Raw genomic sequence first — 18,428 nt, forward strand, 5'->3', positions numbered from 1 at the left:
CTTTTCTTTTGACTGAGCCATCTAACCCCGAGGTTTCTCCATATCTTAATATTGGCTGTGGCTACAATAGTGAGACCCATAGGCAAAGAAGTAAATGTCCACTGAGTCCCTGACCTCTCTGCTTCCACTCTATAGAGATTGGTAACCAGCCAAACCAATTAGAATGACTTTGGGCTGGATGGAGGCAAAGGTGGAAGGGGACCTATGGCTAGGGGATGGCGCAACCTATGGCTAGGACCCAGCGCAGAATTGAGAGCTGGGAATAGGCAGCATTCTCTCTGCCCTGGCAAGGAGAAAGCAGGATTTATTATAACATTTAGCTCACTGTCTGATGGACAAAAGGAACTCTCCAAGGGTTCAGGCCAGCTGCCGGCATGTGGTAGGCGCTGAGTGTTTGATGGGGAAAAGGGAGGTTGAGCTTCAAGGCTTTTGCCCTTTGATAGGGAGCAGAAATAGCCACGGTGACTTCTTATCAACAACTTGAGACGGAGAATTTTATCTTCCCCATGGAGGTAGATTGCCTGAGACAGAGATCAATAGAGGATGTTAACTGGATAAGCTGGAGGGGCGGGGGATGAGCTTTGGGAGATTACAGAAGTAGGGAGGAGGCGAAGGGCCTCCCAGGCAGTGGGGCCCTTATCCTGTGTCGCAGCCTGATGACATTGTTCTGAACGTGGTAGGGATGAGAAGAGTCCGTCAGCAGTCAGCAGGGGCCGTGGGCTCCCTCTTAGCTCGGTCTCCCCTGGCGAAGGTTTTCACATTCTTATTGGTAGGGGATTAGGGAGCTGAAGGCCTCACCGGTGCACTCATGTTGTTTGCTGTAGGAGAAGAGTCCCTGACCATTTTTGTGGACAAGCGGAAACTGAGCCGAAAGTCAGAGGTGGCAGGAATTGCCCCTATAGTCGGGGGCGGTGGGAACAGCTCTGCTGTGTCCCTGGAGATCCTGCACCAGCTGGCAGCCTCCTACTTCATCGACAGAGAGAGCACCCTGCGACGGCTGCACCATATCCAGATAGCCACAGGGGCCATCAAGGTAAGGGCCTGAGAGGTCCTGGGGGAGGGAGGGCAGACAGGCAGAGAAAGCAGAGGGAGGCCTGGGTGTTAACTGGCTCCAAGTGAGCCAGGCCTGACTGATGGAAGTGGGAAAGCAGCTTTCTGATGTGGGCACAACCCTAAACCAGCCCTAAAACATGGTCTGTGTCTTCCTTCTGCGGCAAATAGTCACGTGGCTTCTACCCTAAGGCAGGCTCCAGCCGAGGGACTGTGGTGAAAGGTAGACAAGGGCTCTGCTCTCCAGAGGTTACATTCTGGTGGGGGATGAAGATAATAAACAAGTAAAAAAATCAGCCCAGTAATTCCAGATAATGATATAAGGAAAAGACCGAGTCGTAGGTACAGATTTCCTGAGCTGAGAGAGGGGAACAGTGAGTATTAGCCAGATTGGTCGAGGGAGGGCACTTTGGGTTTAGACTTCGAGGCTGAGAGCTGAGTCCTTAGAAGTCAGCTGTGTGTAGATCCGAGGGAAGGGTGTTCAGGCAGGGGGAACAGTAAGTGCTAAGGCCCTGAGGCAGGAACCAGCGTGGTGCCTTGGTGAAACACAGAGAAGACTGCTGTGACTGCAGTGAGATGAACAAGAAAGATGCTGGTACAAGATGGAATTCAGAGGTAGGCTGGAGCCAGGTCACATGGCTGTGAGAAAGTGCAGTAGAAGACAAGCAGAGGGGTGATATGATTTCGTGTATGTTTGAAAAAGCTCAAGAGTTACTGTAACTTGAATAACTATAACTTTCATCCCATGTTCTCTACTGACAACTAGAAGATTTCTAGGACAGTTCATGTTGTTTGAGGGAAGACTAGTGAAGATACTTGAGAACACTGGATATTCTACTTCTAACTATAAAGTTAGGGCGCTGAGGAGAGCTCAGTCTTGTCTTACATCCTGCTTTCATCCCATCCAAGACTCACAAGGAAGTTTTATCATTCTTTCACTCATTTGTTCAATAAGTATTTAAAATTTTTTATTTTATTTTATATTGGAGTATAGTTGATTCACAACATTGTGGTAGTTTCAGGACTGCAGCAAAGTTATACATATTCACATACCTATTCCTTTTCAGATTCTTTTCCCATACAGTTTATTACAGAGTACTGAGTATAGTTCCCTGTGCTATACAGTAGGTCCTCGTTGATTATTTGTTTTACATATAGTAGTGTGCCAATCCCAACCTTACTGAACACCTGTATGTGTCAGGGACTGTTCTGGATACTGAGAATCCAAGAGTGAACAAAACATACGAAGTCCCTGCCCTCGCAAAGCTGAAATTCTAGCGGTGGAGACATAATTAAATACATGAACAGTGTCAGGCGGGCTTAATGGTATAAAGACATGAAGTCAGGGAAGGAGCTAGAGGGTGATGGGGACATGGTACTACTTTAGGGAAGACCAGACAGAGGTCTGAATGAAGCAAGGGAGTGAGTCACATGTATATCTTGAGTGAGTGCATTCTAGACAGAGCGGGGAGTGAGGGCAACTGCCCTGAAGTGGGAGTGTGCTTGGTATGATCCAGGAGCACCGGTAGTGTAGCTGGAAGGAGTCAAAAGAGAGGTAAGGTGGCAGATGAGGCTACAGTGGTCGCAGGGCCTGGATCATGAGGGTATTACCGATCGGGGAAGAGAGGAGAAAGAGGGATCCTGGAGACCAGTGCAGTCCTTCTCACTGTCAAGGTGAGAAACAGTGGTGGCTTGGACAAAGCTGGTGCTATACAGGTAGCGAGAAATTCACAGGTTCAGGTTTTGATGGTAGAGCCTACTGAGCGTTAGCTAAGAAATTGGAAGAAAGGAGTCAAGATTAACCGTGAGATTTTTGGCCTGAGCAACCTGATGAACAGTGATTTCATTAACTGAGGATAACACTAGGGGGAGATGCAGATCTGAAAGAAATAAATCAAGGGTTCAGTTTTAGACATGTCGTATTTGACATTCCTATTAGATGTCTAACTAAAGATATCTAAGAGGCAGTTGGTTATCAACACCAGGATTTAAAGAGAAATGTCATGATTGGAGATATAAGTTTGGCTTACAAATATATCCACATGTGTAGTTGGTATTTAAAACTTTGGGAAAGGAGGAGATGAGATCACTCAAGGACTGAATGCAGCTAATCAAGTGGCCCCAGGGCTTTGAGTTGTGAAGCACATCAGTTTTCAGAAATGGGCCAAACGAGGAGGATTCAACAAAGGAGGCTGAGACAGAGCATAAAGGTATGAAGAGAACCAAAGCTGGATCACAAAGCCATGTGAAGAAAGTGACTCACAAAAGAAGGAGCAGGCAACTGTTGAGCAGTCAGATTGAGAACTGACCTTCAGCTTGGCATCATGGAGGTAACTGGTAACCTAGATAGGAGTAGCTTCAGTGGCGTGAAGGGTATAAAAGGCTGAGTGGAGAAGGTTCAAGAGAGAACAAAGTGAGGAATCAGAATAGTAGAGACAGTTCTTTAAAGGTCTTGCTGTAAAGGCTAATAGAAAAAATGTGATAGCTGGAGACTGATGGGGGATCAAGGGAGCTTGTGTTTTTGTTTTTAAAATGGGAGCTATTCCAGCATATTGGTATGTTGATTAAAATGACTCAGTAGAGAGGGGGAAAGTGATGGTGCAGAGAGACAGGAGATAATTGCAGAAGCAATCGAGGCGGTGAGAGAGGTTGCTATTCCAGGTACAAGTGGAGCAGCAGGTCTCACACAGGACCATGAACACCTCATGCTTTGGAGGCAGAGGCTGTACAGAGCACACAGCTCACACATGCAGCGGGATGGCACATGTGGCAATGGGACGATGTGGATGTTCTCTTCTGATTTATTCCATTTCCTTGATGAAACAAGCAAAGTCCACGGCTAAATGAAAGAAGGAATTGTTGAGAAAAGAATGTATGAAATGGTCATTCAGAGTTAAGGTCATCAACTGACTAGATGACTAGATAAATGGACTGGATTGTTGGGTGGCACCAAGGACTCATTTGAGACTCATGGTTATAATTACAACATGAGGCCTGTCAGCGGCGTTGTGAGTTTTATCAGCTACATTCAGCACGTCTTGTTCGGACAGGCATGGGAGAGATGGAGAGTTGGATTTAACCAAGGGATATGTGTGTGTGTGTGTGTGTGTGTGTGTGTGTGTGTGTGTGTGTACAAGATGAAAGAAAAAATAGGCAAGGGAGTTGAGAGTATATAGAAAGGAGTGATTACAGTGGTGGATCAAGGGATCTGAGACCATTATAGGATGATAGAAAGTGAAAAGTTGGCCAGGTCAAAAGATTGGGAGTAAGTAGATTTGATGACTTGTTACAGGGAAGAGAGTAGAGGAGGTACAAGTGTGTAATGCTATATTGCTATATTGCTATTACAGAGGGTCAGGTTCTGGGGCACGGCCATGGGCGTGGGAGCCTAAGATGGGGTTGGATAGAGGACAAGATAAGGAGGTGAGGAGGCCAGGGGACTGGGAGGCTGGGTATTAAAGAATCACCTATATGGATGCTGACGTCAGCAGGAATGATACAGACCTGGGTGGTGGTAAGAAAGAGGGTGGTGAGCAAGCTAAACACTGAAAATCCTCAATGAGGGAGGGGGAGTGACAAAAATAGATGGCAACACAGAGGAGTAGTGGGTGATAGTCCTCATGTTTAGAGAGGAAGGAGGACCAGTGTTCAGGACATCACAGTGGAAGACCCAGCTCACTTCATGCCAGTGTGAGGTGTGGGAAGGCAGACAGCCACTGCTAGAGAGGACTGCAGGGGAAACCACATCCTCCAGAGCTGCTAGGTTGTGCTTAGAAGGAAAAGGTGAAGCGGACTCTTGAGAAGAGATTGAGGTTATAGATGTTCTTGCTGAGGAGTGATCATGAGATCCAGAGAGCATGATGGAGGTTAAGTGAAGAAAAGGGGTCAGATTGGGGGACGGCCAGTGTCTGGAGTGAGAGTCTGAGAGAGGAGGAAGATGGAAGTTCAGATGGGCTAGGGTACATTTGGGAGGCTGGTATCTTAGGCAGCTTAAAATGATGAAAAAAGAACTGTAGTAGCACAGAGTGGGTTTTACCAAGAAGACAGAACTCTGTGGAAGCCCTCTCACCCTTCAGTCCTCTAGTGGACTGTGTCAAGGTTGGAGAAGAATTGGTCTTATCCATTCGTGAAAGGTAGGCCTGGGTCAGTAACTCTATGGTCCCATTAATGTCCCTTCCTATCCTTTGACCTGACCAATTTTTCACTTTCTCTCATCCCTCCATGGTCTTATTGTCTTTTTGCCCAACTTAGATCTCTTGGTCCATCACTATAATCACTCCCTTGCATGTTCTCTTCAGCTTACCCTTTGCCTCCTCGTCATGCCCACGGCCATTCCTGTAATTCACAACCTCATCACGCTTACCTGATGTTCTCACATAACTGGTCTTCCCATCAGCATTCTCATCTCTTCTCCCTGATTCACGATCTATGCTGCTCGCATGAGTGCACATCGTCATATCGTATCATTCCCCTGCTTAAAATCCTTCAGTGGTTTCTGACTACATGGGACAGAGCCCAAACCACCGCCTCCCATCCAGGGCGGCAGTGTGAGGCACTGGAAAGAACCCGCGAGTCTGAGCTCTGCCACAGCTCATGGCGAGGCTTTGATCAAGTTACCAAACTTCTCTGAGCCCCCATTTGCTCCTTCTAAAATTGTTGAACGATCAGAATAATTTCTAACGTGAAGGATTTCTGGGAAGTTCAAATTAGAAAATGTATAGAGGACGTGAGCCACAGCACAAACGGACCTTGAAAAGGGATAATTCCTCTTCTCAACAAAATGGGAAGGCAATTGAAGACCTACTGTCCCTGTTGTCTTTTTAGTTTCAGCTCCAAATGCTCCTTTTACACTCTTCTCAACTCTTGTTTCCCCCCTCAACCCTTCACTTCCCATTTATACCATGTAAGCCAGTCCTATCTACCTCCTAGTCTTTGTTCAAATATGCCATGCTCTTGTGTCTCCCTTCCTGGTACCTGCTGTCTTTTTTGCTTACAATCCTCGTCTGTTCACCTGAGTGGCTTTTCCTAACCCTTCTTCGCTTGGCTCAAAAAGGTAACTCTTTCGTGAAGCCTTTCCTGACTCCCAAGGTAGTTAAATGTTCCTCTTCAGTGTTTCAAACGCATGCCTCCCTTATAGGGATTATCATTTGAACTGATTGCTAGCTAACATGAGAGCCTCTGAAACTATGAGATTCTTATGGGAGGGACCGGGTCTCAGGCATCTTTGGTTCCCAGTGAGAGTACAGAGCTTGCCACATTATGGATAATGAGTAAAGGTTTGCTGAGTGAATGAATGAGTCACTGACCCCACTTTTCACATGGGTTGGGCTCTTCTCAGTGTGTGTGCAAGTGCCCATAAGCATGTTAAGTTGAAAGAAACAAGGTGGATGCAGTATCAAGATGATTTGTTAAGAGAACTCTGGTGAAGGATACCATAGGTCTCTAAGAACAAGACACTAGATCCAATCCAGACACATAGGTGTGGTAAAAGGACAGTAACACTCCCAGGTTACTCTGTTTCTTGTTGGAACACGCCTCTACTTTTTCATCTCTGCCTGCTTCATTTTCCTGCATCTCTTGTTCTTTCCTCTGTTTATTCTAGACTTTCTGTACTCCAGTGGCTTCAGCCCACCTTTAGCTTTGTCTTGCTCTGAAGCTGACTCTGGCCCTGGCTGAACGTAATCTCCTGTTTTGTCTCTCAGCCAGTGCACTCAGGACAGGGACTCTTCTCTTGTTCATTGTAGTATCCTCAGTTCCTGCTACATAGTAGGTGCTTGATAATTATTTATTCCGAAGTTTGTAAGTGTCCATAATCAACTCTTAAATTTCTTTTTTCTCTCAGTATCACAGTTCTAAATTCCCCAGAGAAAGAATCTGGCTCAGGACTCATCTTAGGCCAACACAAAGAGAGGGGGTTACATAATCTCAACCATGGCTCACGGGATTCACTTCTTTAGTAAGGACTGTGGGTGATAGCGTGAGAGGTGGGCAGGCACTCGAACCCACGTCTGTTATAGTGCCTGGAGATGCACGTTCTAGAACTGGAGCCACTGCCCATCTCCTCCAGAGAAGGGCCACCATCCTCGGAAGCCTCTTCTTGGAACTCCTCGGTCCCACGTGGAATGAGAGATGATTATTCAGCTTCCGCCGAGCTGCTTGACCTGTAGCTCTTTCTGTTTGGGAACACCGTGGGTTCTCCCCGTGGGTTGCAATTCAGAGAACCATGAAAAAAGAACAAGGCATTTAGTGTCTTCTCCCCGCTCTGCTCATCTCCACATAGTTTAGTGACCTGTCCAAGGACACACCCCTAGACTAAGGAGCAAAGGGAGGTGTTGGCATGCTGTGCCACGGCGCTGCCCCCTTGATAGGGTTGACCTGACCACTGTGTCCTGATAGTAATGGTGTTCCACAGGAGGCCATCTCTTTGCCTTAACACACAGCAGATCCAGACAGCAAGGTCCCCCTGCAGCACACCCTTGTGAACTCACACGCCTCTGCTGGTTCTGCAGCCCCTGCCACCTACTTCCCTCTCCTGAACATGCCTTCGCAGGGCTTGAGCTGGCTTCCAGTGTGGTCGTTGCTCTGGATGGAGGTGAGGTGGAGGCGAGGGGCTCTGCCCATTTGCTCAGCCTTGGTGAAGGAAAGACCCTCGAGCATATCTTCCTGTTGCTTGTTTCTCTAAGCAAAGGTGCTCTTACTTTCTACCCTTTGTTAGCAACTTCTTTTCACTAATGTGGAGAAAGAGGCACCCTGCCCCCTTTTGTTTATCCAACACATGCCCGAGACCCCACTGAACATCCCCCTCTGTTGCAAGGTTTACTCTGGTCAGTACACACCTCTGTTGCAGGATTTGTCACATTAGACGGCAGCTGTTTCCATGCCCATCTCCACCTGCCCACACACAACAGCAGGGCTCTTTTCACATGCATGCAGTTCCAGGTCCCTTCACAGTGTCAGGTGTGTGGTGAGACACTCAATAAAATGCCTGACTGATAGCGGAAGGCAGGTTACCTGGTTTAGTGGGAGACGAACTTACTCAAGTGAGAAGACCGGGGATTGGGTTTCAGCCTCGATACTTACTGTTCCTATGACCCTGGGAAGTTAGTTATTGAACTCGATGACGACATGGACTTACCGACTGTTTTACTCACCTGTACCCAGGGCTTATATTCAGCTGATATGACCACATCAGTTATTAAAATATTAAAACGCTTCCGTACAGGCTGGTAAATCATCTTCACCCAATCTGCTGTGTGCCACCCTAACCACCTTTATCCCTCCCCTGGAACCCCAGGATCTCCCCTAATAGTAACCAAAGGACTAATGGAACTCTGGAGACCCTCAGAACCCTGCTTTGGCACTACGGCTGGCACCTCTCCTGATGAGTGACGTCCTACCTGCTGATACACATTGTGAAGGACATGTTGTAAATATCACCCCTTACTCTACCGTAGGATGGGGGGGTGAAACCAAATGATACAGTTCACGTGAAAACACTTTGAAAACTGTAAAGGGCTGAATACATATTCATCCTGTCCATAATTCCCAGGAAGGGATCAGAGCCCTGAAGGAAGGGAGGGGCCTATTTCCTAGTTGTAGCTCACCCTCTAGTTAATTGAAGGCTGAGGAAGGACTTAGTGAGGAGGGTTTGAGATGCTCATGAGCTGCCCGAAAAGAGCCCACATTAAAGTTCACGTGGATTGCAGGATGGCAAGAGGGAGCGGTTCTCACAAGCATTCTTAAAGTGACTTGTCTAAATTTCTCCCTGTAGCAGCCTGGGATTCAATTTGCAGCTCTTTGAATCACACACACATTCTAGCGGTGCTCTCCTGGCCAGCCCTATCGCTCACAATTAGAAGCCCATTTCACTCGAGCTTAGCTTCGCAGGTGCCCCCCTAGGTAGGACAAGAGCAGCCAGGGAGTTAAGGGCAGGGGGAGGAGAACAGGCTCACTGGAACGAGGGTTTGCACAATCTGGCATTTATGGAAAATTGGATGTGCTAATGAACCTGAGATCCATCAGGGCTTTCTGAAGGCAGGACTGTCTCTATCAACAGGCCAATTAGCACACAATTATTTTCTCCTGAAAGCTTATCTGAGGCGCTCTTTGAATGCTTGCGCCTGAGTGAGCTACACTTTCCATTACCTCTGGGGGCCCTCTTTATAACCCGCCAAAGCTGTCTGCCTCTTCTGCAGGGAGAGGCACGGGGTTCTCCACTCCAACCTGCCAGGGACTCTGGGGCTTTCATCACTCGGGGGGAGGGGTCCTCAGCTCATCCCGCTTATCAAGTCAGTGCTCAGGCAATGTCTGCAAGAGGACCCTCTCCAGCTCCCCTTCTCCTTCCCACCTCCTTGCTTCTCTAGGGAAGGCAGAGGTGGCTCAGAGCAGAGGAGCAGGGGAAAGAGCAATGACTTTGGGATCTAGTAAAACCTGAGTGAGCCTTCCTCACTCGTGGCGCTCTGGCTTGAGTCATTTCCGCTAACAGGAAATGATCAGGGGGGTCATGGTCTTTGTCTCTTCTTCATTCCTGTCCTTGTGCCACAATTAACAAAGTGGAGCTACTCACACCCTTTCAATGACTTACCTAATTGATTATCCTCTTGTAGAACTGACCTTTGGAAATAGCAAAGTAAAGGTCAGAAAATCGCATCAGAGCCGGCCCCAGAATATTGAACAAGATGGTGGTGGCGGGGGCGGGGGTTGGGAAGCAGATGGGTTGGTGGTAGATAGGTAGGCATAGTGGTAGGATAAAGGGGAGGAAAGTGGCTGTGCTATATTTGCCCCCTTGGGGGTCGTCCTACTTCTGCATAAGCTGTGTAGCTTTCTCACCTGTTGCTGGTGAGTGTTCAACTCAGGAGTGGGTGGATAGAAAAGCCAGGGCAGAACTCAGGACAGCATGGTGGCCAGCTTACCTGGAGGTGGGGACAGGCAAATCTCCCAAATGCCACACTCAGCATCCCACTCTGCCCTTCAGCCCATCCCATTCCGAGAGAGGCAGAGTTCCCCAGAATAGCTGGGCTAGTCCTTGGCCATAGCTCTTCTTATAGGAATTTTTGCACCACGTGGATAAAGAAGACTTTACCTTGACATAAGCCTGACTCTGCCTTCCCACTGCAGTTTGACAACTAGCCACTCACCAACTCACTCAATACAGAGACATTATTCAGCACCAAGTGCCCACCTGTGGAGGGAGGTAGGCTCACGTGGAACACCAGGATTATAGAAACTTGTTTCCTTGTCTGTAAACTCCTTATGGTCGTGGCTGTGTCTTACTCACTGTGAGTTTTGGATTCTCCTTGAATATGTAATACAGGAATAAATGAGTGAAAGAATAAATGAATGAATCGTAGCCCTGCAGGTTACTAGCTGTGTGACCTTGAAGACATCATTTAACCTATCTGGCCTTGGTTTCCTCATCTGTAATATGGGATAATAATATCTAAAGTGTATACAATTTGTCTTATCCCATGTTCACATTCTGAAGAGAGGGCAGATCACTGAAATACTTTGGATGAACTGGTCTGTTTACACTTGTTTTTTAGGGTGATATTATCTAAATGGGTTTACCTCATTTTAATTTTCTGCAGCCCTTTGACGTGCCCTCACAGGAGGCCCGGGGCTTTGAACTGGAGTCTGAGGACTAAAAAGTCAAAACCCTGTTTCAGCTACTCAGCAGCTCTGTGGTCTTGGGTACTGTAACTCCCAGAACCTTGGTTTCCTTCTTTGAAGAGTGCTAGGAGTGGGATTTGTCTCAGAGTTAGTGGGAAGGTTAAATGGCATGAACTTGGAGGATGAACTTGGAAACTGTGCAGAGGTTTCCTGCCTGTCATGGCCTTGATCCCGTCCCCGATGCATGCTGGGTCTTGCTGCCTCTCATGCACTGTGTCTATTGCTTCCCCTTGGTCTTGGTCTGCAGTTACCTCTTTTTCTCCCAAATCCCCCCTTCCCTCGCATCCCTCCTCATCCTTCAAGACCAATTTATGGATCACCTTCTCCATGAAGCCTTCTCAGACTGCTTTAAGCTACAAGGGTCTCTCCCATCTCTCTCTTTACTGTATTAGTCTGTGTCATACCATCTCTCACTTGATTACTCTCTTCCATGTGTATTTTTTAAGACCAAGTATACTAAATTCTCTTTAAACATGTCACTTACACTTTGGTATTCACCACGGTAACTAGTAGGACGGCAGACAATTACACTACACACTTTCCAGCCCATGGATTGTAGATCATGCTGCCCCTTCTTTTTTTTTTTTTTTTTTTTTTGGCCGTGCCGTTCAATCCCTGGTTTTAGTTTTCCCCAACCAGGGATTGAACCCGGCCTCTCAGCAGTGAAAACCCAGAGTCCTAACCACTGGACCACCAGGGATGCTGCCCCTTCTTTTCCTCAGAGTACTTTCCCTCCCTTCTCTTCTTGTCCACTTTCTACTCATCTTTAAAGACCAACTCATTTGGTGTCCCCTCTGAAACTCCTTCCCTTGTTTAGAGCTGTGGTTTCCTCAGGGTTCCTCATGGCACTTTGCACCTGCTCGATGTGGATGCGTATCAGTCAGTTGGATAGGTACCTGCCTCCCCCACAGGTTGTAACCTCCTGGAGGACACGCTACACAACTTGTACACCTTTGTGCACACCTCTCCACCCCCCAAAGCGTGGAACAGATTACTCATACATTCTCTAATTTATTGAGTACCTGCTATGTGCCAGGCACCCTGTTGAGTGCTGTTGACAACCTCGTGAGCAAAATAACTACGAGCTTACCTCTGTGGAGCCTTTAGTGTGTGGAGGACCCAAGCTTTAACTAAATACTCGCAGAAAAGGATGGAAAACTGCAAGTTGTGTGCTTGTTGCGGAGCCGAGGTGCCTGGAGCTAGGAGAGAAGGTCAGAGGTCTCAGGGCCAATTTCCTTGAAGAACTCCGAGAAAGGCACTCTATGAATGTTTGCTAAATGGTAGGGAATTGAACAGTGGCTGCCCAATAAATACTCGTTGATTGGTTGATTGATTTTTGGCAAAGCCTCTGGAGATCCTGAGAAGAAAGGGCCTCAGGTCCCCATCATTCTTATTACATAATTATTTCAGTGCATTTAAAGCTCCCCATTTTTCATCTTATACTTTAAACATCAGGGAAAAACCGATAGGCCAACTTTATAATATTTTAAAATGACTGCAGTGTTTTGGAATATTACATAGCTATAAGAGTTTATGTATATTTAATATGCTTATTAAAATATGCAGTAAGCCCATGGCTGATTTTCTCTAAGGACGTCTCAGTGCCGAGGTGGGATTTAAATGTTTAATATTAATAATAATACTCATAACTCACATTTCTCTAGTGCTTTTCATCTTTGGGATCCCTAAAGCCTGTGGGCATCCCATCAAGTGGATGCAGCTGGGTTCGCCAGCGGGCTGACAGCATCCTCGTCTGCCCTCCTTTCTTCCTCTGGGGGAGGAGAAGGGGGAACTCCAACACAAAGGTTCCAGCTTCCACTGCCTATATTGAGTTTCCTCTTCCCAGACTCAAATTCCCTCTGGCTCCCTCTGAAAGGCTTCCAGTTATGTACAACTCCTGCTGCCAGCCCTATACACACTGATACTCCCTGTCTTAGAACAAGGGAAAAAGTGGCTTTATGCTCCTGGGGTAGGGAGATGCATGCCTTTCCTTGGGCTGGTCCAGGACAGGACATAGAGCCTGAGATTGGCTGACCGGAAAAGGGAAGTGCAAAGGGAAGGTCTCAGCTTGTTATATAAACCCACCCCCTGGCCTTCCTTCTCTAGGTCACGGAGACCAGGACCGGTCCCCTGGGCTGCAGCAACTACGACAACCTGGACTCGGTCAGCTCTGTCCTGGTACAGAGTCCGGAGAACAAAGTGCAGTTACTCGGTAAGGTGCCCTGTGGCGTTTTTACACTTTCCATACACGGTAAAAAAACAACAACAACAACTTAGATCACCAAAAGGAAAAAGTCCTGCCTGCCCCCTTTGGCTAAACCCTTCTGAAGACAAGAACTACCACTAGTTCCGGAACTTGTATTTAACAACTTTCCATCATTCTTTTGAGAAAACTTCTGACATGGTTCACTTTACACCTCGACCATTGCTCAAACCACTGGACACCCAAATCCTCCCACCTCCCATCCTTCCCAAGACCTCTGTCACTATCCTACTGCAACAGCACATCCATCATCACACACCTTGATCTCGTTGGCGATCTCCTTTGTTGTCCAAAGAACCCTCTGCTTTATCCTCAGTACACACTGGGGAATAGCTGGCCTTTGCAGAGTGGTTATGCGGTACCGTCTCTAGCTTGACTAAGAGCTACACAAACTGTGGGACCATTGGTTACCCTGAGAGGGTTCCCTGCTTTCTGTTACTAGTCTGCAGTCTTCAATGGGAGATCAAAGCCAGGAGAAGAGTTTGAGAAGAATAGGAGCCTTAACTGGGGACAGAACAGGCAGAAACAGAAAAGCGAAAGGAAAGGGAACGACCCTAGGTCTGGAGGCTGGGAGATAAGGGGAGGCACTCAGCTCCTGCTGTCTGTCCCCCAAGCATCCTGGGGGCAGAGCCATGCAAACTGATTCAGACAGAGCTGTTTGGCAATGGGAAAAGTTCATTCTTCTTAAGGCCTGAGTTGGACTCTGTTTAGGATATTATTGTCTTGGTATTATAAAATCAATAGCCGTCACCCAGGATCTATGATTACAAATTCCAGGCAACCTGAGCCAGACGTAAGCCCTCAATGCTTTAGGCATCAAGAAGCATACAAAAAGGAGGAAAAGACTCCTGTATTTAAAGCCGCCCAATGCAATTAGCATCCCTCTTCTCTTAGGTCCCTGGATGGGCTGGGTTTGTGTCTGGAAATTAGTGATGAGTGAAGTTCAGAGTGTCTGGTGGTTCATTTGGAATAGTTTATGCTATTTAATTTTATAGCCCATCACTCATGCAGACATTGCTCAGGGCACTTATTTTGTAGCAATAGGAAATGTTAGGAGGAGGAGGGAGCTAATGGGGGAGGTGAAAGGAAAGGACTTGGAGAGGGCTGAGTGTTGAAAGCAAGCGTATGTGGACAGCGTGCATGGGGAGGGCTGCTCAAGTGCCACTGTGGGCACATCGTCAAGAAAGGAAGGTTTAGCAGCAGTTCAGAACAGGAGGTAGATCACAAACAAGAACAACAAACATCTACCACGGCTGCAATTCTAAGTTATATTTTGAGGTCTGCCGAGACTGGGTTACATACTTTGGGCTGATTTCCTGCCAAGGACAAGGTCAAGGGTGTGACAATAAAGAGCTGGCAGACATCTGATGAAAGGGGAGCTCATCCCGTCCAGAAGTCCTCACGTCCCTCCCTCTCCTGGCACAGTTTCTCCCAGTGTCCCTGCTGGGAGAGCCTCCTGCAGGTCTGACCTCGAACCGGGCTGGGCTGCAACCAAAGGCATGCCCGTCCTTCATTCACCTCTGGATATGCTTCCAACAGCCGCCCTGTGTGGCTTGAAGCCAACTAGGAGTCTATTCTGCTGCTGGTGAACCAATATCCACCACAGATGGGTAGGAAAACTGAAGCTTGGGGCAACTTAGTGGGTTATATTCAAGACCAGAGGCAGCTAATTAGAAAAGAGAGCTGAGAGACATTCATATCTATCCAGGCTCAACTGAACTTGGGGCATCCATCGCCATCTTGCTTTCACATCGCGTTAAGGGTTAAACCCTGAGATAGGCAGCCAGTCCCAGTTATGCAGTATGACCCAATGGGACAAGGACAGGGTCTGACACCAAGCTGACTTTCCCAGCACTGTGACTTGGGCAGGTCACCATGGTCACTGGGCTGGGATTTCCTCATTATAAGAGCCTCAGTATGACCACAGTGTTGCTTGTAGTTGTATATGGAAAGTGCTTGCTGTAGTGCCTGGCCACTGTGTACCCACAACACCTTGTCCCTACCTCCTAAGCAGGACAGCCTCCTTGGTCATCGGGGCTAAGGTGGGAGGCCCAGGAGGGTCAGCATTCAGAAGTATCCTAGGGGGCCTGCCTCTCATCTCAGAGAAGCTAGAAACAGGATGGCAATTGGAGGCAGAGCAAAAAAGCCCATCAAGCCTTGATTCTTCCCCCACGAGGGCGATAAGCTCTTCCTTTATCTGAAACATCTTCCCGTTTCCATCCTAGAAATGCTGACATGTCGCCAATAAGCCCGTTCATATGATATGCACGCTCTCAATTTGGCTGATGTGAGGGGTTTGACTAAGCCTTGAGCTTTGACGTGCCCCATCTGTCACTGGGACAGCAATAACCCTGTGTCCCAACCAGCTCAGCAGGATCGGGGCCTGGGGTGGCCATTCTTGGGCCCAGGATGCACAAGTCAGCAGAACCGCAGCTGGGGATCCTGCAGCCTTGGGTGTGGGAAACCGAGTACTCCCTGGCCCTGCCCGGCAGTTCCCCGACTCGTCCTTTCCTCAGGCCTGCAGGTGCTACTGCCCGAGTACCTGCGGGAGCGCTTCGTGACCGCTGCGCTCAGCTACATCACGTGCAGCTCTGAGGGCGAGCTCATCTGCAAGGAGAATGACTGCTGGTGCAAGTGCAGCCCCACCTTCCCAGAATGCAACTGTCCTGACGCTGACATCCAGGCCATGGAGGACAGCCTGCTGCAGATCCAGGACTCCTGGGCGACTCACAGCCAGCAGTTTGAGGAGTCAGGTGAGCAGTCAGTCAGCCCAGATTTCCTCCCTGTCAATGGGAGGTGGCTGAGAGGTACGGGATAAGAACCCGGGGCGCTCAGCTTGGCTCCTGGCTCAGCCACTTAACTGGCTGGGTGACCTCCAGCAGGTTATATGACCACCCCAAGTCTGAACTCATTTTCTTTTTTTGTATATGCAAACAGACCTAATACCTACCAAAGTGATGCGTTTCAAGGACTTAATAAGCTAAGGTAAATATAATTGAGGCCCTAGGCCTTGTCTGTCTTGTTTGCCACAGATTCCACAGTGCCTGCACATAAGGTGCACAGTGAATATTTGTTGAATGAATGAGGCACACGGCATGTTTCTAGGAGGCACCTAGTACATGCTGGTGATTGCTTATTGCAGGTATAACTGATATCAATGTCACCTTGAGACTAAGATTCTTATTCTGTGTTATGGCTTGAATGTTTGCATCCCCACAAATTCATATGTGGAAAATCTGATGCCCAAGGTGATGGTCTTAGGAGGTGGGGACTTTGGGATTTGATTAGGTCATAAGGGCCGAGCCCTCATGAATGGGATCAGTGCTCATATAAAAGAGGCCCCAGAGAGATCCCTTACCTCTTCCAACATGTGAGGACCCAGCAAGAATTTTGGCCCCAGAAGAGGGCCTTCATTAGAACCTGCCAGCAGCCTCCTGATCCTGGACTTCCGGCCTCTGAAAATACATTTCTGTTGTTTATAAGCCACCCAGTCTGTGGTATTTTGTTATAACATCTTGGACAGACCTAACACACTCTATTACTGATCCTTTGTATCACTAACTTTGGTTTAGCCCTGAAGCTCCTCAGTGCCTCCATTTCTTCGTCTGTAAATGGGGGAAAATGATAATAATAGGTGGATGGATGGCTCATATGGAGCAATGTAGATAAAGTATAAAGAACTCTGCATGATATACTCATAGATTTCAATATTAAATGAATAATAGTTATATGGATATATCTCAAAAAAACAATACTGGATAAAACAAAGCAAATGAAAAAGGTTATGTATTATATATACATATTTGTATTTAAATAACATTTATATGTAATACTGTAATAACATATTAAATATAATACATATTTAGTACTATTTATTTGATGTTTAAAACATACTAGCCAATACTTAATATTTTTATGGATATATTTTTAGAAAAAGTTAAAAAATATATGATAGTAATAAAACATTCAAGAGAGTAGTTACATCTAGATAAAGATGGAGGGGGAAGTTTAGGGCCTTCAAGTATATTTGCTTTGCCATATTTCTTTTAAAAAAAATCTGAATTCAATATGGCGAAATGGCAAACTCTAGGTGGTGGGCACATGGGAGTTTATCTTGTTTTTCTCTGTGCTGTTTTGTATACCTAAGTGTTTCATAAAAAGAACTATGCACACACTACTAGATGTTAATGTCATTACTAGGTGTGGTTTTTCCAGTCATCTGGGTGGGGGATGAAGAACCAGGGACCTGAGGAATCAGAATGAGCTGAGGCCCCGGGCATTGCCATCTCAGGTCTTAAACAAGGCATTCAGTTGCTAAGGAGAGTATCATATTCCAACCCCCCAGCTGCATTGGACCAATGGTGGTGGGATGTGTTAGGTAATGCTCGAGTATGTGGGAAAGGACTTTGGGCTTTCAGCACTATGGATTACTGCCAGTGAGTGAAGAAGGACTGTCCAGACCCCCATCAGGAGACGTGATGGCTGCGGGTTCCAAGTAAAAGCAGGTCCATAGACAGAGATCCGAGCGTGAATTCAGAAAACACATTGTGCCCAGGAAGCTCTGAGGAGGACTCAGACTTGCGGTAGGAGCTAAGAACCAGAAAGCACATTGCTTCCGGGTTAGTTTCAAGAAAGAATGGGTGTCTGGCCAAGAGGTAAATCTCAAAAGAGAGGAAAGGTGTCCTAGAGTCAGAGAGAAGGACATGGAGGGAAGAGGCTGGTCTCAGGGACTGAAAGGCTTCTAAGAAGACTTCTGAGCGGGGTGCTCCCTCTTCTGTGTCTGCATTTGCCAGTCTCGTCCGCCCTCACCTTCATGAGTGCCTCACACCTCCCCTAAGGGTGTGGTGGTGTGATTGAAGAAGACTGTGCATGAATTATAAGGCGGTATAAAGGGCAAGAGAGATGCATCCCAAGGTCACTGGCCCCGTGGGTGGTGACAGAGATGTGTTTTGAAATTCAGAAGCATATTAGAAACAGGAAGGATGGGAAAGAATCCATATCTTAAGGTATGTCAACCATCTCTGAATAAGGCTGTTCGAAAAGAAAGAAATAAAGGGGCCCGGGAGGGTGGATGTGAAGCCTCCTTTCTCATACAGTGACTGAAGGGCGGGCTGGGTCTGGGGTGAGGGGGGAGGTCCTCCTGATGGGCACCCATCCAGGTGCCCCTCAGCTCAGCTCTCGTGTTCTTACCCGCAGAGGAATTCCAGGCCCTGCTGAAGCGGCTGCCGGACGACAGGTTCCTGAACTCCACAGCCATCTCCCAGTTCTGGGCCATGGACACCAGCCTCCAGCATCGCTACCAGCAGCTGGGAGCCAGCTTGAAAGTGCTGTTCAAGAAGACCCATCGGATCGTCCGCCGGCTCTTCAACCTCTGCAAGCGTTGCCACCGGCAGCCCCGCTTCCGCCTGCCCAAGGAGAGGTGAGCACCCCAGATGCCCGAGCCAGA

General features: G+C 47.5%; 1 protein-coding gene across 1 annotated transcript in view; it reads left to right on the forward strand.

Annotated features, from left to right (window-relative positions):
• Positions 1-18,428, forward strand: part of BRINP2 (BMP/retinoic acid inducible neural specific 2) — a 52,140-nt gene that overhangs the window by 31,038 nt on the left and 2,674 nt on the right. The window contains exons 3-6 of the mRNA XM_065878032.1: positions 825-1,033; positions 12,826-12,931; positions 15,499-15,735; positions 18,179-18,401. Coding sequence (XP_065734104.1) covers positions 825-1,033; positions 12,826-12,931; positions 15,499-15,735; positions 18,179-18,401 — 775 coding nt within the window. The remainder of the gene's footprint in view (positions 1-824; positions 1,034-12,825; positions 12,932-15,498; positions 15,736-18,178; positions 18,402-18,428) is intronic.

Source organism: Phocoena phocoena, chromosome 1, assembly GCF_963924675.1.
Source record: "Phocoena phocoena chromosome 1, mPhoPho1.1, whole genome shotgun sequence".
Taxonomy (NCBI): Eukaryota; Metazoa; Chordata; class Mammalia; order Artiodactyla; family Phocoenidae; genus Phocoena; species Phocoena phocoena.